Source organism: Rhamphochromis longiceps, linkage group LG7 (assembly GCF_057381845.1).
Source record: "Rhamphochromis longiceps isolate RC_006_pf linkage group LG7, R_longiceps_female_GT1.1, whole genome shotgun sequence".
NCBI classification, from domain to species: Eukaryota; Metazoa; Chordata; class Actinopteri; order Cichliformes; family Cichlidae; genus Rhamphochromis; species Rhamphochromis longiceps.
In genome coordinates, this window is record NC_140563.1 from 63,910,583 (window position 1) to 63,932,896 (window position 22,314).

Sequence of the window (22,314 nt, forward strand, 5' to 3'; positions counted from 1 at the left end):
TTGCGACCACGAGTGCATTAAAATTAACTCTTTTATATTCCACACCTCCCCCACCTCTCCTCCCATCATCTCCCGTCCTCCCAATACGGATAAGGGTCAGCAGTGGTGGGCACAGCCACTCAAATGCTCCAGGTTTCTTTATGAGTGCATTAAGGTTCAGACGTATTCATTATCAGTAAGTGTAGTAAGATGGATCAAGCTGAGCCATTTTACCACCACTGAAATGTTAGCTGTTAATTTTAGCGTGCGAGTAGAAATATGGTGAAAGCTCGAGTCTTTTCTTATAACTTCAACAAGGTCTGCTGTGGATCTGTTGGTAGGCATGCTCTGGGGCGTGGGGGAGTCATAAGGGTCAATTACCACAGCCAAATGGTTAACTTTTGCTAACCTATGTTTCACAGCATAGTGTCAAAGTACAGTAATGAAAACAAAACTATATCTTTATGTGCTTCAAAGTCCCGTGTATCGGATTTAAAGCTAAAGACAGAATCTAATGTGGGGTGGCTGTAGCTCAGGAGGTAGAGCAGGTCCCCTGCTGATCGGAAGGTGGGTGGTTCGATCCCTGGCTCCTCCAGTCTGCATGCCAAGTATCCTTGGGCAAGATACTAACCCCAAGTTGCTCTCCGATGCATCCATCCGAGTGTGAATGTGTGTGAATGTCATTAGAAAATCACTTAGTTTAGAGTCCGTGAGAATGGGTGTAATTGGGTGAATGTGGCATGTTGTATACAGCGCTTTGAGTACTCTGGGAGAGTAGAAAAGCGTTATATAAGAATGAGTCCATTTAACGTTATGAACCAAAACAATTAGCCCTATATGAGTGATGCTCTCAGGCAGTGTCATGCAATTCTGTTGACTCGCTGCATATCAGGCACAGGTAAGAAGTTAAACGGGAAGCATTGCAACACTGAACTTTGCGTTATTCTGTTTATGCAGGTGAGATAATGAGGACTGGGCTTCTCTGCTTAGACGGTTGCCCCAGTGACCTGGCCCTAGATGAGTGCTGGAAAATTGACAGATGGGTATTATGTATTATGTTTGCATTATATTTACATACTATGTTGTTATGCTATATTAAAAAAAAAAGATATTTTTTTGCATCAATATGGTGACCTACAAAAAGTGAGGTAATAAAAAAGTAATTTTTAAAAAGTGAAGTAATATATTTTTATGTCTTCACATTATCACCAAGTCAAAAATGCGTAACAGCACATTATAATGTTGAAATTATCTCGTCTTCTGAAGGTGATACTGTAAAAAAGCATTGTGTATCTGTGTGACAGCTGAAAATTAGGGCTACAAACTGCACTGATGTCAGTCAGATGTATTAATAGATCAGTTTGCTAATAGAAATTTGCATCTAGACAGTCTATATACTACAAAAACCTCTTTGTCCAACACTCTCAAACCCACTTAAACTAACCTGATGCGAGTGAGCTGAAGCCAAATGCCACACGTCTACAGTACATAAGCAGCAACCAGACTAATGAGAATCCAAACATGTGTGGTCAGCTGCTTCATGCTCTTGTGGGGCCATATGCTCTTTCCGCCATCATCCTCACAGGGAACATAAAGTTAACGAGAGGCTTGTTAGTACGTGTTAATTGGACTGTGTGTTCACTAATTGATTTTTGGTTAATTAGGGTTGGGGTATTTAGTGCTAATTGTTATTTGAACTGTTATTTCTGTTAATTTAATAGGTGTAAACACAGTCAAACCAGAGTGTCCCGAGTTGTAATTGCCTCCAACAACAGCAGCAGCAGAAACAACATGGTGTAGACCAAAGGTGCCTCCACAATTAGAGCTCCTCTGAGACATGCCACACTGATTGGCTATGATGCTAATTAATGTTAATTAGCATGTTCCCAGCCTTTTTAATGGGCAACAGCGCTCTTGGTCCTTACTTATCCAGCTGTTTGCTGTGAATGCATGATTTACTGTGAATAATGTTTCCAGTAAAAGACATTCAACACATACCGATGTCCTGTTTGTGTGGTTTGATGAGTCAGTGTTGTGTCAGTGAGGCTGCAGAAACTTGTAGTGTATCTAAAGTCTTTGTATACAATATTTTGAAAACAACTGATAACCCTGTAATTTAATGAAATTACAAGAGATTGGAAATGTTGGATTTTTACACTGGTGACATCAGAGCCTTTTTAAAATTACTTAAATCACATGCAACTGTGTGATAAAATAAAATCTTACCAACGTAGCAGTAGTAGTATTGTATATTTGTCACTTAGAAAGGCTATCTTATCTTATTTTCATCTCTTCACTTAAAAACATAAAAATACACACGTGTGAAACAAACACACAAACTCTGCAGTTTTCCATTTAAAGCACAGAAATGTTAAAATAACAATAAAGTGAAGAATTAATGATTTGACCCAAAAAACTTTAAACTTCAAACAGCAATGTTAGAAGAAACTATACAGTTCAAAGGAATCAGTAACACATGTATATATTAAAAAGCAATTATGTTTCAGAACATTTAGACCTGCGCTAACAATAACTGTCAAACGTGTGCCACACAATGTCTCACCTAGGACAGCGAATAAAGACGACCAGCAGTTTCTACAGATTTGGTTCAGTTCGTTGTCTTTTGGGCAGACGGAGTCTCTCTGTCTTGAGGAACTGTTCGATTTTTGAGATCTGCGCCCTGAATGATTCCTGTTGATCGTCCCTCTCCTGGGAGCAGGAGAGTTCCCAGTTGGACTCTGAACTAGGTCCTGCAGCTAAGGTAGGAGCTCTGCTACACCTGATTCAAAGAAAACACTAGCATGAACTTGTTTGTAGTCAGTAATCATATTATTAATCATGTAATAATACACATTTCAAATTAAGCGATACAAATTCTCCTTACCATTAGACTGAAGTAATGCACTTAAATGAAAATGTTTAAGATAAGATAATAAGATAAAATAACCTTTATTAGCCCCGCACATGGGAAATTTGATTTGTTACAGCAGAAAGTGGACAGTGCAAAGTCACATAGCAAAAATTAGAAAAACGCTGGAATAGAATAAGATGATAAGAATACTTCTAAAACTTCTAAAATATCATTTTTAACCAAGAAAAAAAAAAAACCCCTCTTGTTTTTTGTCAATACTTTTGTTAACTACTGAATGGGCCAAAACGTTAGTGAAGAACATTTTCATTCAGGTGTGTAGATACAAAGATAGGAGCTATGAAATTTGCCCATTATTACTTATTTACTTTGACATTTATTCTGGTTCAAATGCTGGTGTCTTCTTTCTAAAGAACAAACATACTCACTCTGCAGTGGTTTGCCATGACAGTTTGCTGCCTGTGCTGGAGGCTGGAAAAGAACAGCTTGGCGGAGGAGCTCTGCCATCCTGCATAAAAACGACGACAAACAGTAGATATCACCAAATATCCACTGTGAGAAAGCTGTGATCAGAATCAGAATCAGAATACTTTATTGATCCCTGGGGGAAATTATTTTTTGTTACAGTGCTCCATTATAAACCAACATAAACCAACATTAAGACAAGACAGACAATACGCTAACTAAGAATAGTACAATATATACATATATACACATACATAAGTCACTCATAAATAAATAGCTGGAAAAGAAACATGTGTAGTTGTAGCAGCAAACAGTGTGTTAAGTGGATGCGTTGTACAGGGAGATGGCCACAGGCAGGAATGATTTCCTGTGTCGTTCAGTGGTGCTTTTCGGTAATCTCAGTCTCTCACTGAACGAGCTCCTGTGACTGACCAGCATGTCATGGAGTGGGTGGGAGGTGTTATCCAACATTGTCTTTATCTTGGACAGCATCCGCCTCTCCGACACCACCTTGAGGGAGTCCAGCTCCATCCCCACAACATTGCTGGCCTTACGGATTAGTTTATTGAGTCTGTTGGCATCTGCGACCCTCAGCCTGCTCCCCCAGCATGCAACAGCATAGAGGATCGCACTGGCCACAACAGACTCATAGAAAATCCTCAGCATTTTCTGGCAGATGTTGAAGGACCTCAGTCGCCTCAAAAAATAGAGACGACTCTGGCCCTTCCTGTAAAGTGCTGTGGTGTTTTTAGCCCAGTCCAGTTTATTGTCAATGTGTACTCCAAGGTATTTATAGTCCTCCACAATGTCAACACTGACCCCCTGGATTGAAACAGAGGTCAAGTGTTTCCTGGTCTTCCTGAAGTCCACGATCAGTTCCTTGGTCTTTGCCACGTTGAGCTGCAGATGATTCTGCTCACACCACGTGATAAAGGAGTCGACCACAGCCCGGTACTCTGTCTCATCATCCCTGCTGATGATTGTGGTCACACAAAGTTTGTGTTTCATATTTATTATTCTATAATATAATAGTTTGAGATAATACAGTAAATAAGAAACACAAAGATTCTTCTATAGGATTTGGACTATTACTGGCAGATAAATCAAATGTATGAAAAGAGTGAGTATTCATAGTGTTCAACCTTCTCCTTCAGTTCTCTGTGGCATGCTTCTAGGCCAAATCCTGAGTGATCGCAATCTAGTCCTGATAAAGTGATAAAGTGGAATATCAAATGAACAATGTGGATTCACAACCCAGTAACTCCCCTGATCTGCAATCTATGGCCAATTCTGAAAATCAAGCGGACAAGCAGACGCCCACAGACTGTGATCAACCTGGTGCACCTATAAGGCAGAAATCTATCACCACCATTTGGTCTTTTTTTGGTACAAAAATGTCAGTTCAATGCTTAATTCCTTCATAAGAAAAGAAAAGACAGATAAACAAATTCAGGGCAGACAATAAGCAGCAACAACTGATATTTGTATCTGTATCCAGCCCAGAGAGAGCAGCCAGAACTCTTCGCTTTGGTCTTCTTTACAATTTGTTAAACTATCAGATGAGTTTGTTTTTTCCCCTCATACTCGAGTCATGCTGCAGCCCATCTCCCTCAACTGCGAGCACCTGGATTGTATAAAACACAGAGTGACAGTGCGGTGATGGTGACAAAAGAGTTTGGGAGCGTGTGAGAGAGAAAAAGTGAAACAGAATTAAAAAAAAGTGAAACAGCAAGAGGGTGGAGAAAGTGAGTGAGGGACAAATGATGAAGTGAGAGAGGAAGACAGAGCGAGAGTGGAGACCAGAGACTGAGTGAGTGAGAGAGGCGAGGTACCCAGGCATCATTAGGTACTTTTTCTTCCACAGGTCATTTGTTCTCTGTCTGTCTGGCTGTCTATGAGCTCAACATACATCAAGCCACATCCATTCGGTCAACACCTGACCGAACATTAATCAAAGAGCAGGAAAGTTTGAAACCTCTGAAATCTTTGTCAGATATTCTGCGTACTCTGTTAAACAAGTTCTCCTACATTCTAAATGTCCAGGACCACAAAAATGTTGAAAGAGCATTTTAATATCTAGTTCCTCTGAGGACATGTCAGGCTGTTGTAACGGGCATATTCATTCAAGCTCCAGCTCAAATTTCCCATGGGCTCCGCTCAGACACATTCTATAAAATGATGAAGCTCTGAATCTGTGGAACAGCAATGACCTCGACAGAGAAAACCCTTTTATAACGGTCATTCTGATGTCCTCTGAGGGGGGGGCACGCATTTCTATGTGAACACGACACTGTGGCCATTTCCTGCTGCTCAACATCAACTTGTACTAGAGAACACGATTAAAGCTTCACTGTGATGAAATGTACTTGGACACGGGCTTCAGCAGCTGAAATTAAATTTTCCAAAGTGCAGCTCGCACAGTGAGGACTCATCAATAAAGCTCTCAAATGTAAAGGTATGTAAATCATGAGCTGTGCTTTATCACTTGACTAGTGTTTTACAAGCTATTTTAAAATAACTTCTGTGACATACATATATGATTATTAACTCTCACAGTTATAAATGAGCCACCTTCTAAAGTGTCGTACCAGCAATTCCCTACTTCTTAACAACTGACCGTATCTGCTGCTGTTCTCTCTCTGCAGGTCTCCTGCACTGCTTCCCAGAGTCCCTGCTGCTTTCTCCTCAGGGAAGGTGCGGTCCCACAGACACTGGAGGCATTCAACAGGTCTGACGCCCTCATAATCACCAAGGGGACTAAGAGGAATGAGGTGAGATGGCAAGAACAGCAAGAAAGCAAGAATGAATGATGATTAGTAATGGTAAGAAACGCAGACGGACAATGAATTCACTGTGTAAGATGTTCCTAGTCATGCATCAGAGCAGTTTCTGTGCTCCTTAGTGAAATGATAAACCACCACCATTGTCGTGTTTGCTTTTGAGGGGCTTGGGTATTATTGTGCTGGCAGGATGTCCTGGGAATCCAGCAGTTGTATTCTGCTCAGACAGAGAAGATCCCTGGAAAAAAACACCAAGATTTTAACTGATATAAAACTAACCACAGCTTTAAAGCATTTCTACATCCGAATGTCAAAAAATTGTTACGATTACAAACTAAGATTAACTGCACTTCTCTAGGTTAGTGTAGCTAGTTAGTCCTGTATGAGCATCATATGACTTTTGAAACTGTTGTACATATTTTCATCACACAGCTTGAAAACGCTACAACCTTTTGATTCTAATACCTGGATTGGCTGGTGCGCTATGGTGACATCTGACTTTGTTCTGGAGTTTGACTTTCTTCTCTCGGGAGCGGCCCACTCAAATAATGGCCTGTAAGTCTTTTTGCTGGGCAGAGACAACTCGCCACAATCACTCAGCAGCTTCTCTCCTAACTCAGGCTGCTTGTGATCCAGACTTGTAACGAGTGGCAGCTTCGGATCTGTTTCACTTTTAGTCTTCTTTGTATCTTCTGTGTCCTTTATATGCTCACTTTTCACCTCAGAATCAAGGGTTATGGCACCCATCGTAATATTAACATTGCCATCTTTTAAGTGGGATTCTTCCATAGGTTTTTGATAGACATTCGTATCTACACTTGATTCATCTTTTCTTCTGTTCTCTACACTTGGATCACCCTTTCCTTCAACAGTTACCACAGACTTCCGCTGCCCATCTTTCTGCTCTAAGCTTTCCAGCAGCTGCTCAGGTTCTGCCAGTTTTTCACTCACAGGTACATCAAAGATTTCATCTGTTTGCGTCATATCTGAAATAACATCAGAAGGAGTACGTGTTTCTGTATGTGTCTGACATGATCCCAAGTTTTCAGCGCTGTGAAAACCATATGAGTGACCAGCTGATGCGGCATCGTCTGTCTGTGAGGTACTTGACTGCTTCAGGTGTTCAGAAAGTCCAGCAGAAAGCTCCCCTGCTTTTTTGGTGGGAGGCTGACTTAGTGATCCTGTGTCTCCGTCTGAGCTTTGGACCTCGTTTTGACACAAATTTGAAACTTCCTGTTGTTCAGAGCTAACACTTTGATGTTCTCCATCTCTTCCAGTCTCACCATGGATCTTCAAATGTTTGCATTCAGCATCCTTTTCACTGACTTTCTGACAGAGACTTTGTGTGAAGTCTGAGGGTTTACAGACATCCACAGGCGGCTCAGCGCCCATGAAGTCAATGACCTGCAGTGTGTGGCTCTTTTCAGCAGTCATATCAGTGATCGTCTGGGCTCGTATCTGTGTTTGTGGTGTCTGCACTGCTGTCTTTTCTCTCTCCTTCGCTCCATCCGCTCTATCTTTTGTTTCTGTTCCAGCATCCTTTGCTGACCCCTCACTGTCCTCTCGCCTGTTTCTTCTATCTGTTGTTTGTGCCATGGCTGTTCCTCTCTTTTCTCCAGCACGTCCTCCCTCCTTCACATCTTCTCCTTGATCGTCTTCCCTATTCCTCAGCTGTCCTGTATTTTTCTCCTCTTCTTCTCTATGGCTATTTCCTTGTTTCCCGCTGTCCTTCTCCTCATGTTCTTTCTCATTCATTCCTGTGTCGTCTCCTTTATTTTTCATGTTTGTTGGTAAATCTGCAGATTCACCGAGAGAGCTGTAATCGGAGTTCGATGCAGTTATACTACTCGCAGAGCAACCTCTGATAAAGTGGGTATCATCATCAGACACAGAGAGAGCAGTATTAGTTAGATCTGAAAGCACATCAGGGTTGTGTTCACTTTTCGAGTTGTTAACCCCTTTGTTCAATGTTATGGCCTCTGTGGCTCCTGTCCCAGAAAAAGTACACGAGCTGAAATTCATGGTAAGTGGACAACTGGGCATTTTTAGGTGGCTTAAAGGCTCTTTTATTGTTTGTGACTGTTGTTTTGGGACTTTTTGACCTAAAAGAGAATAAAACGCGCATGAGAAAAAATAAGAAAATGACTGTCTCATAGTGTCTTAGAACATATTTATCGTCTGTATGTTTATATTTAGTGTGCTGACCTTCAGTCTCTGCAGTGGCAAGTATCTTAGTTCCAGTTGCTGTGTCCTCTAAACGGTCTGGAATTTTGGCCTGAGAGGAGACCGAGTGCTGCAGACTGCCAAAGCCGGGAAGCTTAGATCTGGAGATGCGTTCACTTACAGATTCCTCGCCTCTAACTTCCTCCACAGAGGTGGGATGGGTAGAAACACTGAGTGTCTGGCTGCTGTCTCTTACCTGTGCAAAGAAAAATAAACATGCATGCATTCACATGACAGTTTCTCTTATAAACTCACCTACTATACATCAGCTACACCTGCTGTTATTAACATTATTCCCATAGCTGTAAATCAGAATATTATGAAAAATATTATAGTGAGCTCTGTTCCTGGTTTCTTTATCCCTGAATGTTCAAGTGCTGACTCTGGTCTGTTTTGAAAGGTTTGTCTAATAAATGAGAGGACCGCTTTGCAGTTCTTAACGTTCTGCAAGTCAGCACATGTATTTCACTTTCTGTCAAAACTGCTGAAAACACAACCTGTTAATTTTTCATTTTAGTTATTTTTCATTTTTAATATAATCATCCAACACTGCAACAGTACAGATATTGGTAGAAAAAAGTGAAGGTCCCCTGTAAATACTTTAAACTTATCAATTGAGTAGTACAAAGTCTGCGTGATGAGTTTTTCCATGTAAAAACAGAGTTGTAGAAAAGTGTTTATTGTGTTCTGTTAAGAGAAACTCTCTTCTTCTTCATCTCACCCTATCCCTAGCATCCTCTACTGTCACACCAACATCCATGAATCTTCTTTTCCTCTTTTCCTCCTGCCTGCCAGCCCCATATTTAGCATCCTTTGCCCAGTGTATCCACTATCTCTCCCCTGTACGTGTCCAACCGTCAGCCTTGCCGCTATAACTCTGCCTCCGAAACACTGAACCTGAGCTGTCTCTCTGATGTACTCAAATCAAGTAAAGTTCGTCTCTACAGGACATTTAAAAACAACAGCTGTTGAACAAAGTGCTATATATCTAAAATGATCAAATCAAATAAAACACAGGAGAAAAATGACAGAGTTAAATGAAATATAAAGCTGTGTAAAAACAGCACAAATGAAAGTACTTCAAACTCATTCTGATTTAAAAGCCAAAAAATACATACGGGGTTTGAAAGCATCTAATACTGGAGATGTCCTGATGTTAGGGACAATTTGCTCCACAGACCTGATCCCCTTTGTGCTTTAATCTGGAGCTCGGCCTCTTGTCCTTTTTCAGCACCACTGTCTCTATAGCAGCAGGTCTCACCGCCATCTTGCAAACCTTCCCTTTCACTCTTGCTTTCACAAATCACCCAAGACACTCATCTCCAACAACTGTACCCTGCCTACACTCTCTTCTTCACATTACTTGTGCACTGCCCATTGCTTTGAATGGTTAACCCCAGGCATTTAAATTCATCCACCATCACTGCTTCTTCTCCTTGGAGCATCCCTGTTACATCTGCTTGTTTTTACGAACTTTTATTTCTCTTCTCTCCAGAGCATACCTCCACCTCTCCAGGCTCTCTTTCATCTGTTCACTACTTCCGCTACAAATCACAGTGTCATTATTTGTCATTTGTAGCCCCCCGTACCCATCTTTCACTCCTGCCTCACATGACACGTGTAATCCCCTACATGTGTTTTTGGATACATACCTCCATTTCATGTATGTGCTGTTCATGTGATTTGGCCTGTAAGGACAGCTCAGCGTGTTTCTGATGAAGATCATCATAAGCCTCTTTCAGTGCTTGAAGGGCTTCTTGCTGTGTCTTGAGGTGATCCAGAAACTTCGTCTTCTGTTTACCCACACAGACAAATGAAAGATGTGATTTTAAATGAGCTTGTATGATTTTCTGGCATCTTCCCATATACACATTAAGTCTGCTATAGAAGAGTCCAGCCTGACGGACACTGTAAATATGTGCTACTATCATCACAATGCCTTCTCCCACAGCACAGTTTTTCTTCTACCTCTTTGTCCCAGCTGGTCTTGGAAGCAGCATAGCTCTCCATCAGTTGGGCCACCTTGTCTTCCATTGCCTTGCTTTGCTCTCCCATCACCTCATGTTCCTGTTTAAGGGCCTGCAGTAAAATTAATCGCCCATGTGGTTTTAGTGCAGTACTAAATTTTTATGTGTTTATTTAATGTGAACAGGGGGTTCTAAACAGGGCAGGCAGAGAGAGGACTTCTTGCTAATACAAATCAGTTGGCTTGTGTCATTTTGATAATGATTTTAATAAATTAATGAATAGGTGAATTAAAATGAGAGGGGGTGGTATAGAGAGAAGAAAAGAGAACAATAAACTTTAAAGCTATAAATGCAGAATAAACACACTATCATTCAGTTGTGGAGCCGACTATATTCACACATGTACATGCTGTGATATACAACATCCCATTCATCAAGTTTATGGGAAGGAACAATGGTTGTCATTCATTTTGGTCTTTGCATAAATTTACTCTATAATCATTTAAATAGACCCTGAAAAATTTCTGATCTGTGTGGGACCAATGGGTGGTGCAGGGTTTTATCTGGAGACATAAATCACATTTTCTATCAGCCAAAACTCCAACGTGCATGAAAAGGAGGTTTCTACAAAGGTGAAGTGGGATAACAGACATGTCATTACTATAAGTTTGGCATTTATTTTTGGTTTTGCACACAAAAACCAATTAAAGTATTCTAACATAAAAGGACTGAAATCGCACTAACTTTAAAGTCCAGAGTCTGTAAGGATAAATTTCATTCGCCCCAAATTTTTTGTTAAATGTGGCTTAAATGTATGACTGTAATTTGTAAGAATCAACAAGATAAATTCTTCTATTTCTTCCTTATTATTGATAAACAAAGACACACCTGGAGCTAATTTTTTCTCTCCTGTAGGCAAAAAAACCTTTGTTATTATTAAATCAATTTTGCTTACCAGTGATGCTTACCAATATTTGTACTACATACAGTATATGATAGTTAACATGAATACACCAGTTAAAAATAAATCAGGAGATTAAGATGTGCTATTTTTTCTGATTTACACTTTACATTTCTATTCTTTTCTTCTTTGCAACACTTTTCTAAATGTGTGATTAAGGTTGAAATGTGTATTTGGACATAATTATCCAATCTAACACATTAATAAACAAGAAGCACTCCAAAATGTAGCTCTCTCTCTGGGCACTATTTACTTAGCATGACGAAAGTTTCGGCCTGTCTCAGCAATGCAAAGCCCCCAGCATCCAACATCACCATGGAGGAGAGGAAGACACTCACATCACTTAGAGATGACAACAACATTATCATCCTTGCAGCAGACAAGGGTCGGTGCACAGTATTGCTAAACCAGAAAGACTATCATGAGAAGATTTTGTCACTACTCAGTGATGAAAATACTTATAAGCCCCTGAAACGAGACCCAGGAAGTGGCTACAGGAAGAGGGTGATAGACTGTCTGAAGCAGTGAGAACAAGACAAGGCTATCGACCGGACCTCATACCACAGGCTGTACCCAGGGGAATCTACACCAAGTCTGTATGGTTTACCGAAAATACATAAACAGGGTGCACCTTTAAGACCGATTGTCTGTATGATCAACTCTGTCACCTATAACATCTCCAAGTTTCTGGCTTCGATCCTCAACCCGCTGGTGGGCAGCTCTGAACACCACATCCAGAACACCCTGGATTTTGTTGAGAAGGTGAGAGATGTCATTATGGAGGCAGATGAAACCATGGTCTCGTACGACATTACATCTCTCTTCACTTGCATCCCAGTCACGAAAGCGTTGGAGGTAGTCCGTAAGAGATTAGGATGACCCCAACCTCAGCAACAGGACCACTCTCAGCATCGACCAAGTGTGTTTGAACTGTGTCTTCATTCCACCTACTTCACATACAAGGGCCAGTTCTACAGGCAGAAACATGGGTGTGCCATGGGCTCCTCAGTTTCACCCATCGTGGCCAATTTATACATGGAAGAAGTGGAAAAAAGGGCTTTGCTATCCTACCCTGGAACACCACCAAGCCATTGGTTCAGATATGTGGATGACACCTGGGTGAAAATCAAATCTCAGGACGTACCACATTTCACGGATCACGTTAACTCGGTGGACCGACACATCAAATTCACCAGGGAGGATATGAAAAGTGGCAGGTTAGCCTTCTTAGGCTGTGAGATTTCCATCAGTAATGGGGGCCATCTAAAAGCTGACGTGTACCGTAAACCTACACCAGTATTTAAGGTTTGACTCTCATCATCCACTGGAGCACAAACTGGGTGTCATCAGGACGCTACAACACAGAGTGAACACCATCCCCACTGACACAGCGGCCAGGGAGGCAGAAGAACAGCCCAAGCGAAAACCTGTAGTGATCCCATATGTGTCAGGAGTATCGGAGCAGTTGAGACGCATTTTTTCTAAACGCCGGGTCTCTGTGGCTTTTAAACGCCAAAACACGCTGCGCCAAAAATTGGTCCACCCCAAGGATCGGCTCCCCCGACACAAACAGAGTAACATAGTGTACGCTGTTAAGTGCCAGGAGGATTCCCGGGATATATACATCGGGGAAACCAAACAACCTCTGGAGAAGCGGATGGCACAACACAGAAGAGCCACCTCGTCTGGCCAGGACTCTGCAGTCTGTTTACACCTACAGGCCAGTGGACACTCTTTCAAGGATGAGGATGTACACATCCTGGACAGGGAGGAACGCTGGTTTGAGGGCGGAGTCAAGGAGGCCATTTACGTGAAAAGGGAAAGACCATCTCTGAATCGAGGAGGGGGCCTAAGGGTACATCTGTCACCATCTTACATGTTGTGATTGCAGCCATTCCCCAACTCTCTGTGAATGGCACTCATGGCCATTGATCAGTGGTCTTTGATCAGTGGGTTTTGGTCAGTGGTTGTTGATCAATGGTCATGAGAATTTGCATAATTATGATTAAGGAACTGACCTCCCAGCCCATTGTTCCTTCAGTGGGCTGGTTTCAGTCATTATGCAAATGTACTGTTTATAAGATTGGAAACTTGCAGTCAGCTGAGACTGAAGAAGTCACTTGGATGAGTAACGAAACGTTTCTCCCACAAAACGCTACGTCCAGATGAACAGAATCAACTTTTGGAGATTAGCATGACAGAATGGGGTGTAAACTCCACTCTACACCCCTACAGAGTTTCACCAGAATTCATTCTAAAGTTTTCAAGCTATTGTATTTACAGACAGAATGACATGCACACAAATGCCTTCAAACCAGAAACTCCTTGGTGGAGGTAATTTCAAGCCGGGCACTCAGATACGCATATTAGCTGTTTTCTCTCTTTTGATCTGTTAAAGTAAACTTCACATGCGTTTCATCATCGGGGATTGTAATTTAGGTCTGCAGAGACACAACAGACAGATCACACGCAACTGCAATGAGATGCTCAAAGCAAACAGACAAAAAACAGTTGCCCTTGAAAATAATAATAAAGCTGAATGAGAGTTTGGTGTGCAGGAGGAACTGAAGAACACATCAAACTGGAACTGTCCAGAACACCTAGAAACTTTTTCTCCATCTTACCATCACATGAAGATAAGGAACTTTGGTGGGAATTTAGTGCAGAATACAGGTAAGTGAGAAGTACTTTTCACTTGCCTGTATTCTGTAAAGTGACTTTTCAAATGAGCTCATTATTATAACGCGAATGCAAAAAGAACCAAGTTTTTTTTTAGACTGATCCACTTTTTGAATGACAGCAATTGTAAGGGGACTGAGTTATTTTTAAAATGCACTACATGTGAACCCCCACAGATGTAATCTCCTTGTCTGAAAAGTGAAGCCAATTCAGAAAAAGGCTACCAAGGCATGGCAAGAGGGAAGTCTTGGCTAACATGTATACATGTGAAGAGTTACATCCACAAAATAGTACAGGATGAAATACTCTGACCTCGCACGTCTGTCTTTGTGTCTGTAGCTCCAACTCTACTCTCCTCACTGTCTGCGTCTGACTCAGCAACAGCTGCTGGGTGTGCTGCAGAGACCGTATCACCTCCTAAACCACACACAGACACAAACACAATAATGGCGCACAAACTGACCGGGCTTGATTTTGGTTTATTTGAACCTTGACATCATAAAAAGTGGAAATACTTCAAAGGAGTTTCCAAAACAATCACGTTCACAAAATTTCACTGAAGGAAGAGACTCAACATTAAAGCTGTCTAGGTTTAGTCATGTTCCAGGTCCTTACCTGCTTTTCTGCTAGTTCAGTTGCATTTTCCTCCCTTAGCTTCTTGTTCATTTCAGTTTCCTAACCATACAAAAAAATAAATATTGTCTGTGTCAGAACTGGATTAGATTTTTCAGCATTAATCAATCGATCCATCTATCCTCTTCTGCTTATTTAAATAAGGGTTGCAGTGGGGCTGGACCTTATCCCATGTACTATGCAGCGGCAAACACTTTTGCAGGGCTAACATGCAAACTTCACACAGAATGGGATTTGAACCTGGGATCATTTGGCTGTGAATTGCTAGAATAAAACACGATTTCTGTTAATGACCATCATTTACCAGCTTTAGCTTCTGGTGCAGCTGCTGTATATGCTGCTCTCTGCCTGTGGGACTGTAGGGTTTGGCCGGTCTAACTGAAGTCATCTTGGCCTTGCTGAGCTCATTACTGACTTCATCCAACTGCTGACAGGACACCATAAGAATCACAGGATTAGTCAAGCTGATGCCTCACAAACTACTCAGGCCACTGGACAACTCAAATAATACCCTCAATATCTTCTAGTTTGAAACAACAATATATTTTAGTGGCTGATATTTAACTGATAACGCCAAATGGTACAAAGTTTAGAAGGAAAATCACAAAAATGCCTCAAACAATCTAAATGCTAGACCACTTGGCCCCATACCTTCTTTAGTGACACAATGGTTGCTGCTTGTTTTTCATTAGCAGAAGTCAGTTTCTTGTTTATTCTCATGGCTTCATCAACTGGAAATTGACACATAGTGCAGCATGAAACATACACAGCTTATACATGAGGGCAAACAGGAAGGATTCCCATCTAAATCACAAATTCAATGAAAAAACTAAACAACAGGACACAAGATGAAATGGATTTCCCATTGCAGTTGGTTTACCACTAATTGTAACAGACACTAAAATAATCCCAATATTTGGCCAGAAAATGCCTCTTGGACTTAAAAATTGAGGCTGGTGTTGTGTAAAAGGTCAGTTTAAGAACACACGTCTCATTAAACATGACTACATCTGGGCTTCATTGACAAAAACTCTACCTTTAGCTGACAGGAAAAAGAGGAAAGTATGTTAGATGAGTAGACAGCAAGGTTAAAAAGTTAAAGAGCAGGAAAATAATGTGATGGATCAATCCTGCCTGGTGTCAGCAGGACAGGCTGCCTGGTGTTGGTGGTGTGGGAATATTTTCTTGGCTCACATAAAGCCTCTAGATAGCAACCCAGTGCTAAACTAAACCTCACTGCTGACCTGGGAGATGTCTTCATAGTTTACTCTTATCAAAGTGTTCCTAGAGGAGCATTTAAAGAAACATGACAGTGACCTTTGCGCATTACCCAGATCTTGACCCCAAAACAAAGACGAGGATAAAGTGAAATGAATGATGTGAAGGAAGATTTTCTCAGGAATGAATGTGCTGTTGAAAATTCTGCATGAGCAGAGACATACTACTGTATCACGTCACGATGTACCAGGATCCCTGTGAACTGTTTCCAGCACCTTATTATATTTATAACCGAGAGAATTCAGGCTATACTGGGAACAAACCAGAACCTCTTCTGCTGAAAACAACCTAATAACACTCAGTAATGACAAACTGAAGCGGCACATATGTGAAATGCGTGATCTGATTTGTGTATATAATTGTTTGCATGGGATCATTAGTAAGCCTAGAGTGATCATCATACAGAACATTAATTTATATATCTGTCTTTCTGTATCTATTACCATTCTGCTCCAGGTTGTCATGGGCCTGCTTGACCATGGCACACTGCCTGGACAAGGCACTGAATCTTTTCTCCACCTCTCCCAGTTGGCTCAGGTGGCCGTCCTTTGTCCGGCTCTGTAAGGCCAGTTTCTGTTCCTGTGGAGGGGCCACAGTTAAAACAGACAAGAAGAAATATGTTGAGGAGGACCCGGCCCGTTAATGGACACAGATCCTGGGACTGTTTGTATATCACTGAGGATGATTATACATGTGACTGACATGTCTCTAACCTATGAGGGCCCTCGGTTTGTCAGTTTGATCCGCCCCTCACTTGTTATATCTGGTTTCAAATGATAAATGGTGACAGCAAAACTCCTTAGACTTTAAAGCCACCACCACTTGCCTGTCCCCAGCTTCTCTCCCCTCCCCCTTAAAAGTTAATTGGTCGATGAGATATGCCCATATGCAGATGTTTTACTTTTGTAGGGGTCAGATTAGCAATTTCACCCTGACTCCAGTTCGTCCTTTGCCCATTTTTTAACCCCTTATCCACCTTGGGGGCTTAAGAGAAAGACTTATCAAGTCGCCAGTTCATCACAGGGCAATACAGACACAGGTGACACACTTTCACATCCTACAGCCAAATAAGAAACACCAGTTAACGTAGCATGCAGGTCTTTGGACTGTGAGAGGAAACTAGAGCTTCTGGATGAAACAGGGAGAACAAACAAACTCATCACAGAACGACTACAGGTCACCAGGAGGTTCAAATCCAGAACGGACCCTCTATTCACCACCACGCTGCCCCTTTATTACCAGCTTGTAGCAGATTGATGGCTGTGGCTCAGCAAAAGGAGCTAGCTTATTTTGCAAAATAAAGACATACGACAGTGGAAACAGCTGTCAAGTAAAGTGAGGGTCACGCTTTGACAGAGTTAGTGCCTGCCTCTTTCAGTGAAATGTAAGAATCAAGTGGGCTCATGCTTCAGAGCGCTTTATCGCTCTTCAAACTGCCATTACAGTTTGATTGTGTGTATCAAGCTGAGCAGATTCTTTCCTTCTCCCGTTTTCTCACTCACTCCCTTCTCTTTCATTCTCACTCCCTTCAGTCAATCTGTCCGACTCTCCTTTTCGCCAGATCTCTACAACTCCCTCTCACTCTGCTGAGCCACCGGCATGCGAAGAAGGTTAAACTGAGCGAGGCCCAGTTATAAAATATTTTAATAGAGATATTTTCTCTGCTGTGCTGGCAGTTCAAAGTGTCACACACTCCCTATCCGTTACTCCTGATGAGCTCTCCCCTCTAAACCCATCCCTCCTTAGCACCATTCCCTTATCCTCCTCTTTTAATTTTACTCCCCTCCCACCAACCTTCTGTCAACAGTTTGTATAAATGGAAAAATCCTTCCTTACCAGCTCACTTGATTTCTTCTCCAAGTTGTACTTCAGCAACTGTGTGACAGAAGTAAAAGAAAATTAGCGAGCCTGTTTTTGAGAGCGGCTTCTAGAAAATAGAAATAAGTGATGTTGCAATCGTACATGACAGTTTTCAACACATCTGGAATCAAGATGGCACATTTTTAATAACAGCAGCAACTGAGTGAAATTTAAAGCAAGTCTTGCTTTTTCCAAAGTTTAAAAAAAACCCTTCACATTTCAGCTTTGAAGCCTGTGTTGCAAAGACTTCCTTAACATGTTCAGGTAAACAAAAGCAACATAAAACATATTTAAAAAGAAATAATTTGAATCTACAATCTTTTAAAAATGCAAAAATTCTACCAACTAAAGATCATGTAATGTGACACAAAGCCCCATCTCAACATACGCTTTTGTTTCAGTACTGTAACTCTCTCTCTGCATCTGCATGTCCAAATGTTTTGTTTTGCCATCATGTCATGCAGACATCTCACTTTCAAATACACTGTCTTTACGGGCTCTGTGATTAAGTCCCTCCACGTTTATAGACTTTTGGCATAGATTGTTACACAATGAACGCCTCACTGACAGGACTCAAAGAGGCCGTCCCACCCTGGATAGGGCCACCAGATGTTTTCTCATTTTGCCAAATTGTTGTGTTTTTTTTTTGCTTCTTTAAACTGTATACTTACTTCCACCTACAAACAACGAATCAAACAAAAAAACACTGACTTTGTCCAAATTACGTCTTAGGCCAGGAGAAAATACAGTTTCCTTTTTTATTCTTAACATATAAAATGTAAACAACAACAAAATATTTTGCCCCAAAATACAGAAAAAAATAGTCCTAAAGGTAAAGTTTGGGGGCAATAATACCCCATTTATCATTTGCATGAATTTAAACATTACTATGAATATGAAAAAAAAATTTCTACTAGAATTAAAATAGCTGGTGTATGAATCTTTTTATATTTCACATTACTTGAACTATACAACACCAGTGGTGTGCAGATAAGTCAAGGTACATGGCAATTAAATCACTTCAGTGCCACCTGTCACTTGTGTGATAATGTGTTAAATTAAAGAATCCACCAGACCGTGTCACAAGATTGAACACAAACGGGCTTCATTTTATCCAAACACAGCAGTCAGAGTCTCCCAGATAGAATATCAAAAACGGTCTCTATTGTCTCTGTAACACGGCTGGGTTGTTAAAGTGCGTTGGACCGTGAGTACGATCGTTTATCACCTCTGTGGTGTCAAGTCTGAAGATGAGCAGAGGGGAGCCGGAGCGGGCCAGGCTCATGCACCAGAACCCTTGACTCTGATCGAGCATGCCTTTTCTTTATTTACTTGTCTCTCTGAACAGTTTAACGATTAAACTGTGTTATCTTGCTTATTTTTAATAAAGAAGGGATAAAAGGTGCTGATGGTGTGCATGTTACAATAAAACAGAGATAGAGAAGAAAGAAGAATGTTGAACAACTCAGTACCTGCAGTGACTTCAGCTCTTCCTTTAAGTTGTTAATCTCCTTGTCTTTTAACTCAGCAATGACCTGATATTTCCCCTGAAATGTTAAATTCATTTTGAGTGTCAAAAAAGCAATAAAAGCCCAAAGCACAGCACAAAAGAATTCACTCCGAGGGCCAAAACTGTGCAACTGAGATGAGTAAATTTACTTCTCCTCTAAAGACATTTATTGAATAAAATGCTCTATCGTGGGGATGTTTGGGGGAATAAGAGTTCTGTACCTTTTCCTCCTCTGTGTTTCTTAATTTGGCCTGAAACTTGAGAAAAGATAATAAATTATTTGGAAAGGTTTTAATACATTGTTAAAAGTCTTGTTTAGAAATGAAAATGGAGGAATAAAAACCACACCTGTTTCTTAAGATTTGTGAGTGACTCAGTGTGTTGCTTTGTCACAGATTCAATTCGATGCTGTAGGGATTCCTGCAAATGAAAGGGAAGACGGAAGAAAGTTACTGATGATCTCATCTATTCTTTGATATTACTTGTTAAATAAAGCTGTACCTTCTCCCATTCCATCTCCTGCTTCTCCAACACCAGCTTACTGATCTGATCCTCAAAGCGGGTTTCTGCATCCTAAACCAAAAAAACTGACTCTCAGGCATCAGTAAGTTCACAATTAGACAAGCAACCAGGAAACACCTGATAAGAACATTTAAACGGGAAAGCTGTGACTAAGAAGGTGTGATTCAGTCTGAAAATCTTCATCTTTTTCACTCTGTGGGCCAGTGGAGTTGAGCCAAAACTGCAAAGTGCTTTAAGTTTCTTTGGTTCAGTCCTGCGTATCTTTTGTGGAAGCAGTCAGTGACGGGGGAACATTAGAAGGGAGGTGATATTTGTGGAAAACCATCCCTATCCTCCCTCTTCTCTTGGAGAAGGCAGGTAAAAGTCAAGTGCTCACTATATCCAGGGGACTTTTTTATGTGCACGTGGGAGCCGGTTAACTCAGCGAGCTTATTTTATAAGTTCCTATTAAAGTATGCTACCAGCGTGGCACAAAAAAAAGAAAAAAGGAGTACACAGGAGATAAAGCTGTTATTTTTCCACCAGGGAATAATTGCTGTGTGTATGTGTGAGTGCATGTGTTAAATGCACAGCAAAGCCTTTCTAAGATCAGTAATCCATGTAAATTAAAACAGGTAACTGTGTATCAAGAGAAGGCCGAAAAGCCATGTTGCACAATCTCATCTATAGCTTTTCATCTTTTTACCATTTTTACTGCTGTTCTGAATGGTCACCTTTTATTGGGCGTTAAAAAACAAAAAATGGCATTTGGAAGTTTGTGGGAATAAAAATTTGAGTTGGAAAAAGTTTGACACTGTTTCCAGATCACACTAAATCTCATATCACATGCATTTCATGTAATGTGACATTTCATCTTACTCGCAGTTCTTCCCCATTTATGACTCATCTTCACCAACTAAAGCCGCTGGTTACACCGCTTTAAAAAAAAGAAAGTGCTGGAATTTGACCTGCTCAGGAATGTCCGGCTCCATCATGACATCCTCTTGCCTCTCAACCTTCCCACCCCCGTGAACGACACAACTACAAAGTGCTACTTTGATAACGGCAGTGCCTGAGGAGGAACAGACTGATATATCATCTAATGTCTGTGTCTGAGTTAACATGACTATAACAATAAAAGCTCAACGACCAACATCCCATTTTTGCTCCTCTAACCTTTAAGCACACTCGGATTTAAAGTACTTGCTGGAGGGGAGAAAGCTTTATTCTTTTTGTTAGTTCTTTACAAACAAATTGACTTTGTGCTCATTGGTTAAGGGCTAATAGGCTTATATGACCCCCTCCCCTCTTTCTTGACATAATGTGCATCATATCCAGCAGGGTTAAATCCACGTAGCCAAAGGGGCACTTAGCTTTCTCTATGAATGCTCTAATACCAACATAACCAATATATTTGTGAAATTACACTGCTCTTCAGCCAAACAGAGTCATTAGTGTCTCAGTTCTACTCAGGAAATGGTGATATAATACAGAGGAATAGAGGAAGTGAGCAATACTAGAGACAATACACATAACAAGGCACCTCAAAGTTCAAACAGCTCTCATGTCAGCCAATTCCGAACCTAAACGAGCACAGCGTAATTCCCAGAAAGCCGCTGCTAATAATGACCAGTGTTGACACAGAGCATGTGCTCACGCATCTGCTTATAAATCTTTGCTTTTAGTATTGTTTGAAATTATGCATAAGTCAGTATCGTGTATCATTCTAGTACCAACCAGCTCAGATATTATTTAAATAAAATAGCTTCACTGCACTAATTTGGTAAATTGATATGAAATGTTCTGCTAATTTATGTGATCAGTATTTAAAGTATGGATGAACCTTGCTTGGAGCTGGTAGATTTTTTAAAGTTAGGAATCAGTGAACTCTGTCGCTAAGCTGCTGTTAATTACTGCTAATAGAAGATGGAGAAAGGGATCAAGGCATGACACTCAACGCAGTACTACCACTGCCCACGAAAGGGCTACATTGGATCACTGGTCTATTATACTTGTTACAGTTTTTTTTTAAGTACTTACGTCTTTTACCACCATGGAGAAACAGATAAATGCCACCGGAGCCATGACACAGGACGTGATTTTGATTATGAAATTAAAATAAAGTATACTTCAAGGAGATGGTACCTTAATGCCTTCACAGTGACATGGTTACAACTTCAACTTTACCCTCCGAATATGCAGCTCCTGTACGGCTTCGAGCAGATTGGTTTTGAATTCCAGCAGCTGTAGTAAGATGTTCCCCCCACTCTCCGTCTGACAGTGTGAGCTGGAAAGATTCAGCTCATGTTCCAACACATCTTCTCCAAACTGAAAAAGAAGATCGAAATCTCAAACAAAGCTAAGATTGAAACAATATCATTCATGTAAAATGTATTTTAATCTCATCTTTTGTCAAGTAAACAAACCAGCTGATGGATGTTATTTACTTTGCCTTGCACTGTCAAAATTAGTAACTTACAGTGGTGTGGGTGGGAAGTGTCTCAGACTCTGTGCTAACATCCATCGAGTCGTTTCAGGGCAGCCAAAGGTCCCACTGGGCCTCTTCTGCCTGATAATCCGGTGGGGTGGGAGTGGGGCGCATTTTGTTG

The 22,314-nt window shown here is 41.0% G+C and overlaps 1 protein-coding gene across 2 annotated transcripts; it reads right to left on the reverse strand.

Annotated features, from left to right (window-relative positions):
* Positions 1–2,574: 2,574 nt before the first annotated feature.
* On the reverse strand, positions 2,575–22,229 carry ccdc73 (coiled-coil domain containing 73). 2 transcript variants are annotated; one of them, XM_085411397.1, is made up of 21 exons: positions 22,185–22,229; positions 21,893–22,033; positions 19,706–19,777; positions 19,553–19,624; positions 19,426–19,461; positions 19,167–19,241; positions 17,671–17,709; positions 16,278–16,413; positions 15,208–15,287; positions 14,861–14,983; positions 14,539–14,598; positions 14,236–14,340; positions 10,285–10,395; positions 9,969–10,109; positions 8,299–8,512; positions 8,102–8,195; positions 6,559–7,936; positions 6,235–6,331; positions 5,931–6,070; positions 3,277–3,356; positions 2,575–2,758 (listed from the first exon to the last, which is right to left on the reverse strand). In XM_085411397.1, exons 1-21 carry the CDS (start codon positions 22,227–22,229, stop codon positions 2,575–2,577), a joined length of 3,423 nt encoding a protein of 1,140 aa, XP_085267523.1. The 2 variants fall into 2 exon arrangements, with proteins under 2 accessions (XP_085267523.1, XP_085267522.1); XM_085411396.1 differs by having other exon boundaries at positions 6,559–8,195.
* Between the last annotated feature and the right edge of the window lie 85 nt (positions 22,230–22,314).

Coding starts and splice junctions, on each gene's coding strand:
- ccdc73 (XM_085411396.1), bottom strand. CDS start 22,229: ATGGATGTTAGCACAGAGTCTGAGACACTTCCCACCCACACCACT. Junction 10,396..14,235: donor CACAAAGACAGACGTGCGAG/GTCAGAGTATTT, acceptor ATTTTACTGCAG/GCCCTTAAACAGGAACATGA. Junction 6,071..6,234: donor CAAAAGCAAACACGACAATG/GTGGTGGTTTAT, acceptor CATTCCTCTTAG/TCCCCTTGGTGATTATGAGG.